This window comes from Procambarus clarkii, chromosome 40 (genome assembly GCF_040958095.1).
Source record: "Procambarus clarkii isolate CNS0578487 chromosome 40, FALCON_Pclarkii_2.0, whole genome shotgun sequence".
NCBI classification, from domain to species: Eukaryota; Metazoa; Arthropoda; class Malacostraca; order Decapoda; family Cambaridae; genus Procambarus; species Procambarus clarkii.
Window position 1 is genome coordinate 2,609,018 of NC_091189.1, and position 20,575 is coordinate 2,629,592.

At 45.3% G+C, this 20,575-nt stretch overlaps 1 protein-coding gene and 1 long non-coding RNA gene across 2 annotated transcripts in view; one reads left to right on the top strand and one right to left on the bottom strand.

Moving 5' to 3' along the window:
* Nucleotides 1-3,342: 3,342 nt before the first annotated feature.
* Nucleotides 3,343-3,900, bottom strand: LOC138372974 (homeobox protein ESX1-like). Its single transcript, XM_069339011.1, has one exon. It carries the CDS (start codon nucleotides 3,898-3,900, stop codon nucleotides 3,343-3,345), a length of 558 nt encoding a protein of 185 aa, XP_069195112.1.
* A 3,315-nt stretch (nucleotides 3,901-7,215) lies between these two features.
* Nucleotides 7,216-20,575, top strand: part of LOC138372912 (uncharacterized) — a 124,191-nt gene continuing 110,831 nt past the window's right edge. The window contains exon 1 of the long non-coding RNA XR_011230970.1: nucleotides 7,216-7,302. This is a non-coding gene — a long non-coding RNA (uncharacterized lncRNA). The remainder of the gene's footprint in view (nucleotides 7,303-20,575) is intronic.

Below are 20,575 nucleotides of genomic sequence, written 5' to 3' on the forward strand. Positions count from 1 at the left end.
ATAGTCCTGGGGACCATTCAGGCTTGTTTGCATTTGTGTTCCTCACGTGTGCCCCAAAGAATGAGGTGATTTGATAAAATGCTATGCCCAAGATTACCATCCGAGTGCCGGCGGGGAAGTGGTTCATATAGCCTCGGCTATCACTTCCTTATGTCCGGTCGTGATGGTCAAGCGGATTAAGGCGTCCCTGTACATACCAGTTGTGGGAGTATGGGTTCGAGTCACTTCTGGGGTGTGAGTTTTCAGTTGTATATAGTCCTGGGGACCATTCAGGCTTGTTTGCATTTGTGTTCCTCACGTGTGCCCCAAAGAATGAGGTGATTTGATAAAATGCTATGCCCAAGATTACCATCCGAGTGCCGGCGGGGAAGTGGTTCATATAGCCTCGGCTATCACTTCCTTATGTCCGGTCGTGATGGTCAAGCGGATTAAGGCGTCCCTGTACATACCAGTTGTGGGAGTATGGGTTCGAGTCACTTCTGGGGTGTGAGTTTTCAGTTGTATATAGTCCTGGGGACCATTCAGGCTTGTTTGCATTTGTGTTCCTCACGTGTGCCCCAAAGAATGAGGTGATTTGATAAAATGCTATGCCCAAGATTACCATCCGAGTGCCGGCGGGGAAGTGGTTCATATAGCCTCGGCTATCACTTCCTTATGTCCGGTCGTGATGGTCAAGCGGATTAAGGCGTCCCTGTACATACCAGTTGTGGGAGTATGGGTTCGAGTCACTTCTGGGGTGTGAGTTTTCAGTTGTATATAGTCCTGGGGACCATTCAGGCTTGTTTGCATTTGTGTTCCTCACGTGTGCCCCAAAGAATGAGGTGATTTGATAAAATGCTATGCCCAAGATTACCATCCGAGTGCCGGCGGGGAAGTGGTTCATATAGCCTCGGCTATCACTTCCTTATGTCCGGTCGTGATGGTCAAGCGGATTAAGGCGTCCCTGTACATACCAGTTGTGGGAGTATGGGTTCGAGTCACTTCTGGGGTGTGAGTTTTCAGTTATATATATATATATATATATATATATATATATATATATATATATATATATATATATATATATATATATATATATAGTCCTATATATATAGTATAGTCCTATATGTCGGTTGTTTTAGTTCTATTGATAATTATTTGTATAATCAAGATGTGGAGAATGAATTATAGAGACTTCCTCCTGTCTAAGCAGTAAGTCTAATTCTGGCTTAAGTAGATTTCATGGTCAAAAATTGACTTACAAGTTGGGAAGTTGATGACATTTTGCTTGTTGTTGTTGAAGATTCGCTACCTGGAATAAAAAGTTCCAAGTAGCACGGGCTATGGTGAGCCCGTTATGGACGTAGACACATTTTGCTTAGATGACGAGTTCATGTTTAGAGTCATGCGATTTGAGTACAGGAAGTGAGCAAAGTTCTTTTCTCGAGGGAAGTTCGAACGTTATCAGTTGAGTCACTTAATTGTAGAGTTAATTGAACTCAGAGATGGTTTAGCATTTGGTCAATGTTAGTAAATCTGGGTTGAATAATACGTGTAGGAGCCGTGTGGGTTACCTAGGTCATGGGGCCAGCTGGAAGCAGGAGAACAGGATGGCCACGGAGATCGACGTTGACCAGACCACACACTAGAAAGTGAGGGGACGACGACGTTTCGGTCCGTCCTGGACCATTCTCAAGTCGATTTGACCATTCACAATCGACTTGAGAATGGTCCAGGACGGACCGAAACGTCGTCGTCCCTTCACCTTCTAGTGTGTGGTCTGGTCAACTTACTTTATCCACGTTATTGTGACTCATCGCCTGCGAGATCGACGTTACTATAGTTTCTCTCACTTGAGAAAGTTGGTTGAGATAAATTATTTCTATACTGAAAAAAAAACTTTGGAGTATGGCGGTGGACTCTAACTCGCGTCTTTGGTCACCCTTAAACTCGCGCCTTTCTCATTAGTATATCAGACTATTGTGCTTTCATTATGGATTCTAATATTCTTAATCTTAGCGCTCTCGTCTGTCAATGTTATTGACGTGATGCCCCGCAGTGCCGGGGTGAGGGTATGTATATATATAGTAGACCTGCGTGGCACCAAGTACCCTGAGCTGGTTATTAAAGAGGCAGTGATGGATCATCCAGTGTCCTTCACCTGTCACATGTGAACATGAGATATGGATCAGTCCCACATGTTTATGAGTCGAACCTCCCAGTCACAGTCTATGTTATTACGCAGGCACGTGTGTGTATATACTCACCTAGTTGTGAGTGCAGGAGGTTGAGCTTTGGCTCATTGGTCCCGCCTCTCAACTATCAATTAACTGATGCACAGGTTCCTGAGCCTACTGGGCTCTATTATATCTACATTTGAAACTGTGTATAGAGTCAGCCTCCACCACATCACTGCTTATTGCATTCCATTTGTTAACTACTCTGACACTAAACAAATTCTTTTTAATGTCTCTGTGGCTCATTTGGGTACTCAGTTTCCACCTGTGTCCCCTTGTTCGTGTTCCACCCGTGCTAAAGAGTTTGTCTTTGTCCACCCTGTCAATTCCCTTGAAGTTGTGTTTGTGTGTACTCACCTAGTTGTGATTGCGGGGGTTGAGCTTCATTGATTATATATATATTTATATATATATATAAATATATTTATATATATGTATTCTAATTTGATAATATATGATAATGAACTAAATATTAATTATAATCAACTAGAGATGTAATAAACATGAGATAAAATAGTCCAGGAAATGTAACATTGATAAAGTAATGGTAATGTGTTCTCACAGACATAGTAACACAGGTTACCACCCCACACACTTGCGTATATGTGATAGTGGTGTAAGGAATTTACACCAAGTCTTTCACACTCCCCTGAGTGCTTTGTCGAGGTCTGAGTGTGTGTCTATGACGAGACTTACAGCTCAACGACTCATCTCTTATCCTGTAGTGATACCAGAAGTCTTACCGGTAACTGTTTTCAGTGGTTTGAGTCTTACGTTTATGATGTAGGTCGTTTACAGTATCACTGTTGGTACCTGCTCCAAGGTATTTGTGCTGTCCCTATATGTTTCACTGTTTTGGCTGTTCACTTTAAAAGTTAGAGGAACATTTGTTCATTTGACTGGTTGAAGAGCTCTGGGTTTTGTTATGGAGATAAGACCGCATTCAATGCTTTTAACAGCAAGTGAATTAAGTAGAGCTTGCAATCGAGTTTGTGTATTTGCAACAATACAAATGTCTGGACATAACAGATGACAGCTTCATCAGTTGGGCCCGGGGCGGTATCTGGCCTCGGGGGGGCCCGGGGCGGCATCTGGCCTCGAGGGGGCCCGGGGCGGCATCTGGGCTCTAGGGGGCCCGGGGCGGTATTTGGCCTCGAGGGGGCCCGGGGCGGTATCTGGCCTCGAGGGGGCCCGGGGCGGCATCTGGCCTCAAGGGGGCCCGGGGCGGTATCTGGCCTCGAGGGGGCCCGGGGCGGCATCTGGCCTCGAGGGGGCCCGGGGCGGTATCTGGCCTCGAGGGGGCCCGGGGCGGTATCTGGCCTCGAGGGGGCCCGGGGCGGCATCTGGCCTCGAGGGGGCCCGGGGCGGCATCTGGCCTCGAGGGGGCCCGGGGCGGCAGCTGGCCTCGAGGGAGCCCCGGGGCGGCAGCTGGCCTCGAGGGGGCCCCGGGGCGGCAGCTGGCCTCGAGGGGGCCCGGGGCGGCAGCTGGCCTCGAGGGAGCCCCGGGGCGGCAGCTGGCCTCGAGGGGGCCCCGGGGCGGCAGCTGGCCTCGAGGGGGCCCGGGGCGGCAGCTGGCCTCGAGGGAGCCCCGGGGCGGCAGCTGGCCTCGAGGGGGCCCGGGGCGGCAGCTGGCCTCGAGGGGGCCCGGGGCGGCAGCTGGCCTCGAGGGGGCCCGGGGCGGCATCTGGCCCGACTAATACCTACCGTCCCGATTATTTTGGTCACGAACCTCAACGGGTTTATCGTAAATCACTGGTAAGTGTCTTCCTGCCACGCCCACACGCCCTTGCCGCACCTCCACCACACCCGCCACACCCACCACCGCCACCACACCCACCCCCACTCCCACCACCAACAGCACCATCACCACTAACTACTAAGATTTCCAAAACGTCGAATCTGGCCTTAAAGTTAAGGACGGAGGTGACTTCCACAAGTTCTTCTTTGAGCGCCCTCGAGTAATTCCTTACATTTCTTCACCCCTCTTGCGTGTCCAACACTGGTGGTGGTGACCGGTATTATCACCCGCGGTCAAAACTCACCGCGGTCAAAACTCACCGCGGTCAAAACTCACCGCGGTCAAAACTCACCGCGGTCAAAACTCACCGCGGTCAAAACTCACCGCGGTCAAAACTCACCGCGGTCAAAACTCACCGCGGTCAAAACTCACCGCGGTCAAAACTCATCGCGGTCAAAACTCACCGCGGTCAAAACTCACCGCGGTCAAAACCCCACTGACATAAACACCACCCACGCAGAATGGCGTATGGGCCCAAAATCATTGTCGTTCATCTCTCCCATGCGAAGCCCACTGAGGTATACAAGCAATCTTCACGCCATACAGGACCTGCACTGTGGCAGGCATTTTGTACTTTATATAATACAGCTTCGAGACTTTGTAATGTGTAAGCCAGCAGGTGGGGGTCGTCGAGGCCAGAGAAATGTCTCATGAACAAGTCAAATAATAAATCCAGGAGCCGGAGGTAAATCATTAATTAAATCTTACTGGCTTCAAGGTAATTCATTATTAAATCTTGAATCATTATTCATCATGATGATTATATAAAGCACGTGAACACTACACAATTCTGTTTTCATAATGGTTGGGGATTGTCCAATTATCATTACTCTGTCGTTCCAGTCAACCAGTTCAATAATCGTCTCAAATCCCCTCACGTAATTTGCGGGGTAATTATATTCTCTATAAATTGACCCAAACCAGGTTATATTTTATGGTATATATTCTAATAATACCGTGAAGTGAGGCGACACCTTACTGGCGCTGTGGCTGATTTGTGCAGCACAGATATTGGTGGTGAAGCTGGTGCTGGTGCTGGTGGTGGTTGTGGTGGAGGTGGTGGTTGTGGTAGAGGTAGAGGTGGTGGTATTAGCGTTAGTGAAGGTTGTATATATCAATGGGGTTTTGGCTCGAGGGCGCTCAAAGAAGAACTTGTGAAAGCCTCCTCCATCCCTAACTTCAAGCCCTGATTCGACTAATGTTTTGAAAATCTTTAGTAGTTAAGTTATTACGTAAACAATGGTAGTAGGCTGGGCACAGGGAGCTAGACTTCACTTCCCCCTAGTCAGGCAAGCAATACTGTTCAACTTCGACAAGGAAGTTCAACGTCAAAATAGTTCAATTGCAATGCAACACGTGCACCAGCAAGGGTAGCAGGCGGGGCATGAAGAGCTAGACTTCACTTCTTGTAAACACTGTTAGGTGAGTACTACCACCCACCACTACTACCACCACTACTATCACTACCTACCACCACCACCACTACTCACCATCACCACTCCCCACCATCACCACTCCCCACCATCACCACCACCACTACCACTACCACCATCACTACCCACCACCACCACCACCACCACTACCCACTACCACCACTATTCACCACCACCACCACTACCCACCACTACCACCACTACTCACCACCACCACCATCACCACCACTACTTACCACCATCACCACCACTACCCACCACCACCACCACCACCACCACCACTACCCACCACCACCCCCACCACCACCACTACCCACCACCACCCCCACCACCACCACTACCCACCACCACCACCACCACCACTACCCACCACCACCACTACCACCAACCAACAACCACCACCACAACTACCCACCACCATAAACACCGTCCATATTTACCGGCTCGCTAAAACTCCGTCGTCAGCATTAAGCGAGGCAACATGATGGAGTCATAGCTTCACAAGTGGCTCCATAATTTAATGAACCTCTCAATTTCCGAGAACTTGTAGGCGCCATTGAGGACTAAAATTCGTATAATATACAATTTAAAAGTATATAGTTCCCTAGTGTTCATTTGCTTTGTGACCTTTAAAATGGTATTTGAGCATGCGAGTTCTCTAGTTTATTCAAACCTCATGTCATTAACACAGATGAGTAGTTCTGCATTAGTTTTAAGAACCAATATGGCAGTTCCCGTGGCGCAGTGGTAAGACACTCGCCCTGGGCTTCGCGAGCGATTTGGCTTGGGTTCGTATCCTGGGCGGGTAGGATTGACTGGGCCCCAGTCCTTATTTACATGTACGTCCTTATTCACCCAGCAGTGAATAGGTACCTGGTTATTGAATGATTTGGCGGGGTATGCCTGGTATTACCGGGGTATGACTGGTATTACCGGGGTATGCCTGGTATTACCGGGGTATGCCTGGTATTACCGGGGTATGCCTGGTATTACCGGGGTATGCCTGGTATTCTTGTTATATGCCTAATACAACTTTGGGTTTTGCTCAGAACTTCAAGGTGCCCAAATACCCAGTTACAGTTGTAATCCACAAAATAAAGAGAAAATATTGGAGCCGGATGGTGGCATCGAACCCACATCCCTGAACTGAGACATATGCACTACCGACTGCACCATGAGGAGCTTTAAAGAATCTCAACTAGATTTACTCCTGATCATGTCGGTACTGCTCGTGCCTGTGGAGTTCAGAGCCGCAGGTTCGATTCGATCATGCGGCTTCAATATTTCCCAGTTATGTTGCGGATTATATCTATAAAATGGATATTTGGGCAATATGAATCTCTATTGCCCCTAAAAAAATAATAGCCTTATACAACTGAAAGGTGTATTATATATACATCAGATATACTAGTAATATGCCCCAAAAAATCACATTATCACGAAGTTGTCAATGAGAAATTCAGTAGTAGTGAAGAGGATTCGAACCTGTGATCCCCAAACACACACCTGGTATATCCCCCCCTCCCCCCTTCCCCCTGTTTAAAAAAAAGGATTCGAACCTGTGATCCCCAAACACACACCTGGTATATCCCCCCTCCCCCCTTACCCCTGTTTAAAAAAAAAACTGGGGTTTATTTCTTGGAAAATTTCTCCCAAGATTCCCAGGAATCTTGGGAGAGAAATTTCTTGTGCACGATACACAATGTTGACTATTACGTGTGGTGTTCATTTCCTAATGCTATATGGTAAAGTGAAGGTGTTTGGTCCACAGGTGGAGTCTGAGTGGGTCTCTCCTTACACCAGCGCCCTGAGACACGGAGCCTCAGGGCTCTCTCTACACGTCCCTGGCGAACAGGTGAGGAATAGCTTGTAACGCTGTAGTAACAGGTGAGGATTAGCTTGTAACGCTGTAGTAACAGGTGAGGATTAGCTTGTAACGCTGTAGTAACAGGTGAGGATTAGCTTGTAACGCTGTAGTAACAGGTGAGGATTAGCTTGTAACGCTGTTGTAACAGGTGAGGATTAGCTTGTAACGCTGTAGTAACAGGTGAGGATTAGCTTGTAACGCTGTTGTAACAGGTGAGGATTAGCTTGTAACGCTGTTGTAACAGGTGAGGATTAGCTTGTAACGCTGTAGTAACAGGTGAGGATTAGCTTGTAACGCTGTTGTAACAGGTGAGGATTAGTTTGTAACGCTGTAGTAACAGGTGAGGATTAGCTTGTAACGCTGTAGTAACAGGTGAGGATTAGCTTGTAACTGTAGTAACAGGTGAGGATTAGCTTGTAACGCTGTAGTAACAGGTGAGGATTAGCTTGTAACGCTGTAGTAACAGGTGAGGATTAGCTTGTAACGCTGTAGTAACAGGTGAGGATTAGCTTGTAACGCTGTAGTAACAGGTGAGGATTAGCTTGTAACGCTGTAGTAACATGTGAGGATTAGCTTGTAACGCTGTTGTAACAGGTGAGGATTAGCTTGTAACGCTGTAGTAACAGGTGAGGATTAGCTTGTAACGCTGTAGTAACAGGTGAGGATTAGCTTGTAACGCTGTAGTAACAGGTGAGGATTAGCTTGTAACGCTGTAGTAACAGGTGAGGATTAGCTTGTAACTCTGTAGTAACAGGTGAGGATTAGCTTGTAACTCTGTAGTAACAGGTGAGGATTAGTTTGTAACACCTCCCAAGGTGTTAACTACCAGTTAAGGTGTAACACCACCTCCTGACTTACCATTCTCCTAACTTACCATTCTCCTAACTTACCATTTTCCTGACTTACCATTCTCCTAACTTACCATTTTCCTGACTTACCATTCTCCTGACTTACCATTCTCCTAACTTACCATTTTCCTGACTTACCATTCTCCTAACTTACCATTTTCCTGACTTACCATTCTCCTGACTTACCATTCTCCTAACTTACCATTTTCCTGACTTACCATTCTCCTAACTTACCATTCTCCTAACTTACCATTCTCCTAACTTACCATTTTCCTGACTTACCATTCTCCTAACTTACCATTTTCCTGACTTACCATTCTCCTGACTTACCATTCTCCTAACTTACCATTTTCCTGACTTACCATTCTCCTAACTTACCATTCTCCTAACTTACCATTCTCCTAACTTACCATTCTCCTAACTTACCATTCTGACTTACCATTCTCCTAACTTACCATTTTCCTGACTTACCATTCTCCTAACTTACCATTCTGACTTACCATTCTCCTAACTCACCATTCTCCCGTCTTCTCGACTCGTCTCCACAACACAGAATAAATTCCCACTCTCCTCCTCTCAGGCCGAGGGAGCCTCGAACGCCGCCCCGGCTTAAAAACAGCCAATAGAACCGAGTTCTCAAAATGCCTCGGGGCCTACACTCCAATTAGAGAGCAGTGCCACTTAAGTTTCCATGGAAACGAGTTGGGATGACTTGGGGGGGAGAGGGGTGATTGGCAATTATTAAACACAATAGGCCTTCCTGGAGGCCTAAATTACTCTCTCACTTTTACGGGTGAGGGAGTGCAGGCCTATACCTACGCACCAACGTCAAGAGTGCCGGCTCCTACAACAAGAGTGCCAGCACCTACAACAAGAGTGCGAGCACCTATAACACACGCGGCGAATGTTCCGCAAAAAACCGCGTCTATGTACTTGTAATCATATCGCAGCCCATATATATATATAGACCTAAGCTATACGAGCTATAGGCCTAAGCCACCGTTGCTCATATTCGCCTGTGGCCCTGGAGGCGGTTCTCTCTCTGTGTCACAAGTAGAAACGTTCGAATCCCAAGCAAATCCTTTAACCTGTTGAGGCCGATGCATAGAAAACGTCAATATTATGGCGTTTTAATCATTTGTAACGCATCGAATTTTCAACGGAGTGATCGAGTCCATAGGTTGAAAGGACGGGGGTATATGGCTCCTCCGTCAAGGCCGCCCCCTTCGTTATCTTGCTTCCGCTAATATGGTTAAGTGGCCCTTAAGTGGTCCTTAAGTGGCCCATTCTCCCATAGCTTCCCTTAATAGACCTGGCCCTAGAACCACGCCCGTAATTCCAGCTCATACAACTCCTACACACACACACACACAGCATGGAGCCCGTACCTAGTCAAGCACAAGGCGAAGCTTGAAAAAGTTCAGAGATATGCTACTAGGCTAGTCCCACAACTAAGAGGCATGAGTTACGAAGAAAGGCTGCGAGAAATGCACCTCACGACACTTAGAAGATAGAAGAGCAAGGGGAAGACATGATCACTACTTACAAAATTCTCAGAGGAATTGACAGGGGTAGATAAAGATAAACTGTTTAACACTGGTGGTACGCGAACAAGGGGACACAGGTGGAAACTGAGTACCCACATGAACCACAGGGACGTTAGAAGGAACTTTTTCAGTGTCAGAGTAGTTAACGGATGGAATGCATTAGGCAGTGATGTGGTGGAGGCTGACTCCATACACAGTTTCAAATGTAGATATGAAGTAGGCTCAGGAACCTGTTCACCAGTTGATTGACGGTTGAGAGGCGGGACCAAAGAGCTCAACCCTCGCAAGCATAACTAGGTGAGTACACACACACACACACACACACACACACACACACACACACACACACACACACACACACACACACACACACACACACACACACACACACACCTTGCCACCTCTCGGGCCACAGAACTTAACGATTTATCTCCTCAACTTTGAGCACCACATCCCGCCAGCGAGAGATTTTGTAACAGGAGTCGGATGTGCTCAGGTGGCGGCGTTGGTCCTGTGGGCCCGTAACTGTGTTAACGTCAGCACCACGAGCAGGATGGAGGAGACTGCTCCCTTGCTTCCTTGCTCCCTTGCTTCCTTGCTCCCTTGCTTCCTTGCTCTCTTGCTCCCTCGCTTCTCCAACTCAGTAAGAACACTCTCGTGACACAATTTTATATTATTTTTGTTATTAATATCTGCATTTACACAACTGTTCTACACTATATAAAGCGCAACTATATGACGTCTGTGTCAAGAGGTAGCTTTATGACACTTATGAACCCCCCTCTGTTGACTCCGGGGGTTCACTGTCTTCACTATTGACACCCTAAGCAACTCAACCTGTCAACGCCAGTGTCCTAAAAACCGTCAATATTGCAGTGTGTTCGTATTCACTAATGCCCGCAATTCTGACATGTTTGGTCGTTAAAAATGCGATGAGGTGAGAAGACAGGTTACAACTGGACTGTCCGCTGATGAAACAGTATTTTTTATGAACAAATCCACAAGGGCCGTGACGAGGATTCGAACTCTTTTAACCATGTCGTAGCTCAGTCGATTAAGGCAGCGTCTGGGATGCTCCCGGACGCAGGTTCGAATCCTCATCACGGCCCTTGTGGATTTGTTCATTTGATGCATCACGTTATTGTGATATATGTGTGTAGTATTTTTCAGACGGGAATGCGAGCCTCTACTGTCAGGATACTCAGACTTAATTCCCGATACATTTTTAAAATGTTATCATAGACCCCCCCTTGTGTTTTTTTTTAAGGGCTCTTTTGTTTTTAGATAATTGTTTTATGGCGGTGTATTGTACAGTCACACCCTGGGAGGTGTAGTTAGTGGAGTGTACAGCTACGGAGTGGGTAAGCGCTTGACGAATATAAGCATTGAGAACACTGGCTTTGTATATATATATATATATATATATATATATATATATATATATATATATATATATATATATATATATATATATATATATATAAATATATATATATATATGTCGTACCTAATAGCCAGAACGCACTTCTCAGCCTACTATGCAGAGCCCAATTTGCCTAATAAGCCAAGTTTTCATGAATTAATGTTTTTTCGACGACCTAACCTACCTAACCTAACCTAACCTACCCTTTTCGGTTACCTAACCCAACCTAACCTATAAAGATAGGATAGGTTAGGTTAGGAAGGGTTGGTTAGGTTCGGTCATATATCTACGTTAATTTTAACTTCAATAAAACAAAATTGACCTCATACATAATGAAATGGGTAGCTTTATCATTTCATAAGAAAAAAATTTGAGAAAATATATTAATTCAGGAAAACTTGGCTTATTAGGCAAATCGGGCCTTGCAAAGTAGGCTGAGAAGTGCGTTCTGGCTACTAGGTACGACATATATATATATATATATATATATATATATATATATATATATATATATATATATATATATATATATATATATATATATATATATATATATGTCGTACCTAGTAGCCAGAACTCACTTCTCAGCCTACTATTCAAGGCCCAATTTGCCTAATAAGCCAAGTTTTTCTGAATTAATATATTTACTATAATTTTTTTCTTATGAAATGATAAAGCAACCCTTTTCTCTATGTATGAGGTGATTTTTTTTTATTGGAGTTAAAATTAACGAAGATATATGACCGAACCTAACCAACCCTACCTAACCTAACCTAACCTATATTTATAGGTAAGGTTAGGTTAGGTAGCCAAAAAAAGCTAGGTTAGGTTAGGTTAGGTAGGTTAGGTAGACGAAAAAACATTAATTCATGAAAACTTGGCTTATTAGGCAAATCGGGCCTTGAATAGTAGGCTGAGAAGTGCGTTCTGGCTGTTAGGTACGACATATATATATATATATATATATATATATATATATATAAACATATGTCGTACCTAGAGCTTAGTAGATAACATATGATTCATACAGCCATGACCAGGTGTGGCCAAGTGGCCAGGTGTATGAAGTTTGTATAAGCTAAAACAACATAGTGTGGCTGCCAATGATGGTTTACTCGTCATAATATGTGTAAAACACCCGTAAGCCATCAATAATTACTGTCAAATACGATGACACCATCTGTAAATACTTATAAAATGTCTATATTTTTTAAAAAAATACATGTATAACATTTCTATCTGGTAAAATCGCTATGGAACATATGTAATACATGTAAAACACATGTAAAACATCTGGAACATATTTAAAATACCTGTAAAACATGATCATCGTAATTATAATGAGAAACATAGCAAGAGAACACCTGAAGCGAGAGACGAGGATGACCCAGCGTGCCAACATTCTTAAGAGTTTTGTGATAATTCTTAAGAGTTATGTGTTAATTCTTAAGAGTTATGTGTTAATTCTTAAGAGTTATGCGATAATTCTTAATAGTTATGTGTTAATTCTTAAGAGTTACAGGTTAATTCTTAAGAGTTACAGGTTAATTCTTAAGAGTTACAGGTTAATTCTTAAGAGTTACAGGTTAATTCTTAAGAGTTACAGGTTAATTCTTAAGAGTTACAGGTTAATTCTTAAGAGTTACAGGTTAATTCTTAAGAGTTACAGGTTAATTCTTAAGAGTTACAGGTTAATTCTTAAGAGTTACAGGTTAATTCTTAAGAGTTACAGGTTAATTCTTAAGAGTTACAGGTTAATTCTTAAGAGTTACAGGTTAATTCTTAAGAGTTACAGGTTAATTCTTAAGAGTTACAGGTTAATTCTTAAGAGTTACAGGTTAATTCTTAAGAGTTACAGGTTAATTCTTAAGAGTTACAGGTTAATTCTTAAGAGTTACAGGTTAATTCTTAAGAGTTACAGGTTAATTCTTAAGAGTTACAGGTTAATTCTTAAGAGTTACAGGTTAATTCTTAAGAGTTACAGGTTAATTCTTAAGAGTTACAGGCTAACTTGCTACGAGTGCAGGTGAAGCATGCAGGGAACTCTGACAACTTTGGCAGCTGCTGCGCTTATTTCTAAGTTCAGGAGAGACACCTGTTCAAGTCTACTTATAGACTCCGGCGCTGATAAATATAAATATAGGGGATACTAAAATACCTCCCGAAGGGCCGGGGGAGGGGGGGGTTGTAAGCCTGACACTGTGCCAAGTTTACCTGCGTAGTTACCTGTTGGCTCTTGGTGCTGGGTGCCACCACTGGCAGTTACCTGTTGACTTTTGGTAGCACACTAGAGAGGCGCTGCCATGCGAGCTTAGTAGGCTACAAGACGAGACGCACTCGGGTAACCAACAGAGACGAAAGGTCACCAACGGTGATTGGGAGAGGGGGGGTTAATGTTGTCGTATACTGCTACTTTTTCTCGGTATATATTGACTAGCTATTTGTTCGCTGGTGATCACTATATACCTGCATCTCTTTGCCGGGTTCAGGGGGGGAGGGGGATGTATTCTAAATCACCCAAAATCTTCGCTGGATATCTGTTTTAAATTTGACTGTATCATGTTATTGAGCATGACTCCAAGACCCATGTCTCAATGTCTCATTCCCACCTCTAATCCTCCATCGCCCATTCCTCCCAATCATTTTTTCTGTTTGCTAATCTATTTTATTCAGTATTCGTTCCACTTCCTCCTCAGTTTATCAGATGTTTGATAACTGGTCCTTAACATCCTTTTCTAAATTAGTCCACTTCCTAACCATATGAAAAGCTGTTTTATTAAATCACTGAAGCGTATCAAACTTTCCCATTTACAGCCGTTTTCTTCCTGTTGCCGAATAGTTTGACTAAGTTTTTTGATACCTTGAATGTCGTAATCATGTCTCCTACGGTTTTCACCTCGAACTATGGTACGTTCAGTGCTAGTCAACCTTGGCATTTAAAATGCATTTATTTCTGGCTCCATCCCTGCGACACGCCCTCGAACATCCCAGTAATTTATTTGTGCGTTTTAAGATTCGGGTTCCGTGGTGGTGCTCTTTAATCTAGTCCTTGTTGCATGTAGGTGACTTACAATACTTTACAATATTTGTGTCCAGTTTAATGAACGCTGCTCGTATGTCTGGCAGCTTTGCATGTGCCGATGTTGATGCCTTTAGATGCGCCACCGATGATGGGATAGTGGGTGTGTTGAATGCACACCCTTGCATCACGGCCTGCAACAGCAATGGTCACGCAACCTTCCATTCTCAGCCATCAGGAAGCATTACCTCTTCACCAGGTTGAGAGGTGCTACTTGCGGAGAGCTGGGATATAGCGGCAGGAAGACGCTGCAACATTACACAAGCAACGCCTCTGATAACATGATTACAGCGGCGTGGTTGTGATTAAGGCCAATTTGGGTAGAGGTGGTTGGAATATATTACCAGCAAGTGTTAGTGCAGCAAGATGAAAGTTTACGAGAAAGTAAACGACGCGGGTGAGAGTATTTGGTAAAAATGATGATAAGAAGCATCTTGTGAGGCGCTTACCTTAGGCAAGAGGTAAATATACCGCGTGGACGTATTATTTACCCCCCATTATAGATCATTATTATAGAAGGTATCGTAAAACAGTTCGCGGTAATTAATAATGGAAACACCCCACAAAAAAGGTCTTGGTGTTAAGTAGACTTTCAAAGTTCCGTCATTATAAACCATTTAGAATGAATTTATGGAGACTCTTAAAGGCGTTAATAACTTAACACCCTGTATTATAGTAATAGAATCCGACTCAACAGTAATAGACTGGTGGAAAAAAGATCAAGGAATAATGGACAATGTCCAGCTGTAGTGGAATGTCTGGACGGCGACGGAAACACTTAAGTAGCATTGATTGATTGATGAAGATTAAGCCACCCAAGAGGTGGCACGGGCATGAATAGCCCGTACGTGGTGGCCCTTTTGAGCCATTACCAGTATCAAGAGCTGATACTGGAGATCTGTGGAGGCGCGACTGCACCCTGAGTGACGGGAGATGTCTCCCGGACCAAGTGGTGACCAGATGGTCACTTAAGTAGCAACTGCTGGAACACTTAAATAACAAGTGCTAGAAAACGAGTATATTGCCACTCCACTTTTTTTTGTAAATGGAATACAAAAGTTAACTTAGTTAATTACTCTCATTTCCCAGCGGAGTGACTTACGGAGAGACTCCACCATCGTTGCCAGATGTTCCCGGTGTTTATGCAACTGTTTTGTGATAGAATGTTTGGGGAGTGAGGATGAACGGGACGGATTGGAACGGGACGGATTGGAACGAGAGGGAGTGGAACTGCATGGGTGGGAGGGAAGAGAGATGGCTCATGTGAGGAGTATGGAAGGGGCAGCGGCTGGGGAAAAAGGTACTAGTGATGGACATGAGTATGATGAATATACTTGAGTGTATCGTGAGTGTGTAGCGTGAGGGGTTAGTGAGTGAACTTCTCCCGCTTGCTAGAGTCCCGGGCCGAGGGCTGTGACCACCGGATGTAACTGGTAGTGAGGGGGAATGTTGCCAGGTGAGGGGATGGTACAGCAAGGTGAGGGGGTGGTACAGCAAGGTGAGGGGGTGGTACAGCAAGGTGAGGGGGTGGTACAGCAAGGTGAGGGGATGGTACAGCAAGGTGAGGGGGTGGTACAGCAAGGTGAGGGGGTGGTACAGCAAGGTGAGGGGGTGGTACAGCAAGGTGAGGGGATGGTACAGCAAGGTGAGGGGGTGGTACAGCAAGGTGAGGGGGTGGTACAGCAAGGTGAGGGGGTGGTACAGCAAGGTGAGGGGGTGGTACAGCAAGGTGAGGGGATGGTACAGCAAGGTGAGGGGATGGTACAGCAAGGTGAGGGGGTGGTACAGCAAGGTGAGGGGGTGGTACAGCAAGGTGAGGGGGTGGTACAGCAAGGTGAGGGGATGGTACAGCAAGGTGAGGGGGTGGTACAGCAAGGTGAGGGGGTGGTACAGCAAGGTGAGGGGGTGGTACAGCAAGGTGAGGGGGTGGTACAGCAAGGTGAGGGGATGGTACAGCAAGGTGAGGGGATGGTACAGCAAGGTGAGGGGATGGTACAGCAAGGTGAGGGGGTGGTACAGCAAGGTGAGGGGGTGGTACAGCAGGGTGAGGGGGTGGTACAGCAAGGTGAGAGGGTGGTACAGCAAGGTGAGGGGATGGTACAGCAAGGTGAGGGGGTGGTACAGCAAGGTGAGGGGGTGGTACAGCAAGGTGAGGGGATGGTACAGCAAGGTGAGGGGGTGGTACAGCAAGGTGAGGGGGTGGTACAGCAAGGTGAGGGGGTGGTACAGCAAGGTGAGGGGGTGGTACAGCAAGGTGAGGGGATGGTACAGCAAGGTGAGGGGATGGTACAGCAAGGTGAGGGGGTGGTACAGCAAGGTGAGGGGGTGGTACAGCAAGGTGAGGGGGTGGTACAGCAAGGTGAGGGGATGGTACAGCAAGGTGAGGGGGTGGTACAGCAAGGTGAGGGGGTGGTACAGCAAGGTGAGGGGGTGGTACAGCAAGGTGAGGGGGTGGTACAGCAAGGTGAGGGGATGGTACAGCAAGGTGAGGGGATGGTACAGCAAGGTGAGGGGATGGTACAGCAAGGTGAGGGGGTGGTACAGCAAGGTGAGGGGGTGGTACAGCAGGGTGAGGGGGTGGTACAGCAAGGTGAGAGGGTGGTACAGCAAGGTGAGGGGGTGGTACAGCAAGGTGAGGGGGTGGGTCAGCAAGGTGAGGGGATGGTACAGCAAGGTGAGGGGGTGGGTCAGCAAGGTGAGGGGGGAGGATGGTACTGGCGGGTGAGGGGCAGGTGGCTGAGGGAATGATGCAGACAAAAAGGGGAAACGGATGCAGAAAAGAATGTGACGGAGAGAGAAGAAAAATGGGAACATTAGAAGAGTGAGAGAACATTAGTAAACGGAGAAATTATAGCAACAAATAATTTGAGCGCTCACACACACACAAAGAACTCATACATACACATGCACAATGATTGTAATCATAGGGACTAAACAGCAATTATAGAGGAATCTGTTATTCCGAAAGGCTGATAGGTGTGTGTGTGTGTGTGTGTGTGTGTGTGTGTGTGTGTGTGTGTGTGTGTGTGTGTGTGTGTGTGCAACTGTTGACACTGGAGTATTGTCACCTCAAAAATGAACACTTTGAACAGAACATCAATTATACGTGCAGACGGGGCTCGAGTGAACGGCTGGACAGGAGTGCAAGACGGGACGGAATGGAACAGGAGTGGTGGACAGGACAGAGCAATAGAGGAGACGTGTAGTAATGTGCTGGTGATGACTTAACCTGGTCGGGTTACAGGAGCCTTCTAAGACCTCTGGAAAATACCTGAGATAAACAAAAGATGTACAGATGACTGACTACAATAAACGCCTTGAGAACGAATGATGCTCTTCAAGATGCAATGTACAGGAGAAGAATGATAGTATTAAATGCCATCATTGTCAGAACAAGTCCAGTATCACACCAGAGGTCATAGTGCACTCAGCCCGCCAATCAGCGAGCTCAACTAGATACAAGGAGTATGTAATTAGGCCTCACGATGAAGGTTTAATTACTCGCAGGAGAAGAATGTGGTTCAAGAGGCATCATGGTACTTAACGACAAGAGGGGCAATTCTGCTCTGTTTACGACCAAGTCAAACAGCCTCTTCCACATAACTGTGCTCTTGTTAATGATGAGGCTGAAGACTGGCTCTCTCTCCGACACTTACTTCAAGGAATGGAAGGAATGGTGAGGGGGAGGTGTAGAGGGAATGTGGAGATATAGAATGTGCCTAATGTGTACGCACACACACACACGCACGCTTGTGTGCGTGCGTGTGTGTGTCTAACCAACCACGGTTAATCATCTAACCGAGGTGAACAAGTTAGGTGAGAAGGTGGAGGTTAGGTGGAGGCCAAAACCTTCAGTAGATTCAAAGCGTTATATGACATAGAGTACTGGGAAGACGGGACACCACGAGCATAGCTCTCATCCTGTAACTGCACTTAGGTAATTACTCTTAGGTAATTACGCAGCCTCGTGGCAGAATAGACAGCGCTTTTAGGTCGTAGCCTAAAGGGCTCCGGTTCGATTCCCGTCCGAGGCAGAAACAAATGGGCATGGTCCAGACCATGTCCTTCACTCACGCTGCAAACCCCACAACTTCGCTCCTCATCTGTTGTTTCCATCCCGAATATCTGCGAGTTCTTATATTAAAGACGAATTCTTGAAATTACGGATTCCTCTTCCTGGCACCTCCTTGACGTCCATGATGAACGAAGTTGTCGGCTGCGACTCCTGTGTACCAGTGTACAGATTCACAGACTTGCTCTTCTGACCTCCTTGCCCCGGCTACCATGTTATGGCGATGCTTGATGATGCTCCTGATTTGTGATAGGGTCTTTGGGGATGAAGGATTCAATATAGTCTCCTTCAGCACCCCTCAGCGGCCAGCATATCTGCTCCTTGGTATCCACAAAGGCCAATATCTCCTTCACCATTCTCTTGATTTCAGCTAATTATCCTTTGGTTTCCTGCCTGACCTTTTTCTGAGACTTTGCAGTGCTGCTCTGGAGTCTAGGCAGGTCACTGCTCCCTTGTGTTTCGCTCTAGATATCTATCTTAATGCCATAACAATGAGCTCTGCTTGCGTTGAAGTGGCGTTGTTTTCAATACGTATTTTTTCTTTCATTTTCGATTATTGATCTTCTATTACCGTACTTATAATGATTTACTCTGCATGTGTTCGAACCGTCATAGACTATGCTACGCTACTGTTATGCTCGTACCCCTCAAACGACAAAAACAACCCTGAAAGCATACACTGGGGTCTTGTAGCTCAGCAGACAGCGTGCAGGATTCGTAATTCTGTGGCCAGGGTTCGATTCCCGGATCAGGAAGAAACAAATGGGCAAAGTTTCTTTCACCCCTGATGCCACTGTTACCTAGTAGTAAATAGGTACCTGAGAGCTAGACAGCTGTTACGGAGCTGCTTCCTCGGCGTGTGTGTGTGTGGGGAAAAACAAATTAGTTAGTAATTAGTTACAGTTGATTGATTGGCAGTTGAGAGGCGGGCCGAAAGAGCAGAGCTTAACCCCCGCTAGAGCAACTAGGTGAATACACAATGAACCCACGAAAATCATTCTTGGAGTACCGAAAACAATCAAAACATCGAATCTATAACAAGAACTACGTGTCTCTGCTACTAAACACGGGTTCAAGGAACCGACTGCTAACATTGACATTGAGAGAGCCAGAAACACCTGCTACAATGTCATTAAATAAGATTTTTTACAGAAAGTGAGTCAGCGCCCTGACCGCCTGAGAAGGTAAGGTTAGGTTAGGTTAAACTGGGTCATGCTAGTATATCCAGAGAAGTATACCCAGTCATATGCTCACTTACTCACGCTCATTCACTCAATACCTAATTCATTCAGATACATATCAACATTAAACTGGGTCATGCTATTATATCCAGAGAAGTATACCCAGTCATATGCTCATTTACTCACGCTCATTCACTCAATACCTAATTCATTTAGATACATATCAACGTTGATCATGTCTGTGTTGGCAATCAATACTCTTCTAGATACGAATTCTCAAAATGAAAATGAAAAAGTTTATTCAGGTAAAAATACATACATTGAGCATGAGTTACAAACATAATGATGGATTTATAGGTAGAGCTAGTACATACAATACCTAAAGCCACTAATACGCACAGCGTTTCGGACAATTACTTCTAACTACTCATCTTGAATATGTTGATCGTACTGAAGTGTCTTCCGCATGTGATGAGGACAATGTCAAGCTGGAACGTTTAAGCCTTTAGGACAATGATGTTTGCGTCTTATAATAGCTTTTAAATGTGTAGGTGGACGGACTTAACTACCCCAAACCATCCACCACGAGTCGCAGGCCTTCATGGACAGTTACAGTTTAGTTCAAGTATTACACATCCCTAACCCGCATGCCTATCCTGCGAGTGGTATTGGAGCCCAAAACCATTCTGTGAGGGATTGTAGATGCCATTCCCATCCTGAGAGCGGCAGTGGGGAGGGTTACAGAGGTACATAAATGAGCACAGGAACTCATTTTATCTAATCAAGCAATATCACTGATCAACCTGATACAGAGTTTGTAACAATCTGCATCATCGTCTAGAGCAGCTGTTGTACGTAGCTTGTAGTGATCAACTCACCCACACGTTCCTTAACGTGACAGCTCTACGAGTGACCTTCTGACCGTGGAGATAACTGGAAAAAGTGTGTTTAAGTTCCTTTTTGATAATTAGAAATCGTTTTTGTACCTTTTTGATAATTAGAAACCGTTTTTGTACCTTTTGATAATTAGAAGCTATTTTTAACGTTTTTGGTAATTAGAAACCGTTTTTGTACCTTTTGATAATTAGAAACCGTTTTTGTACCTTTTTGA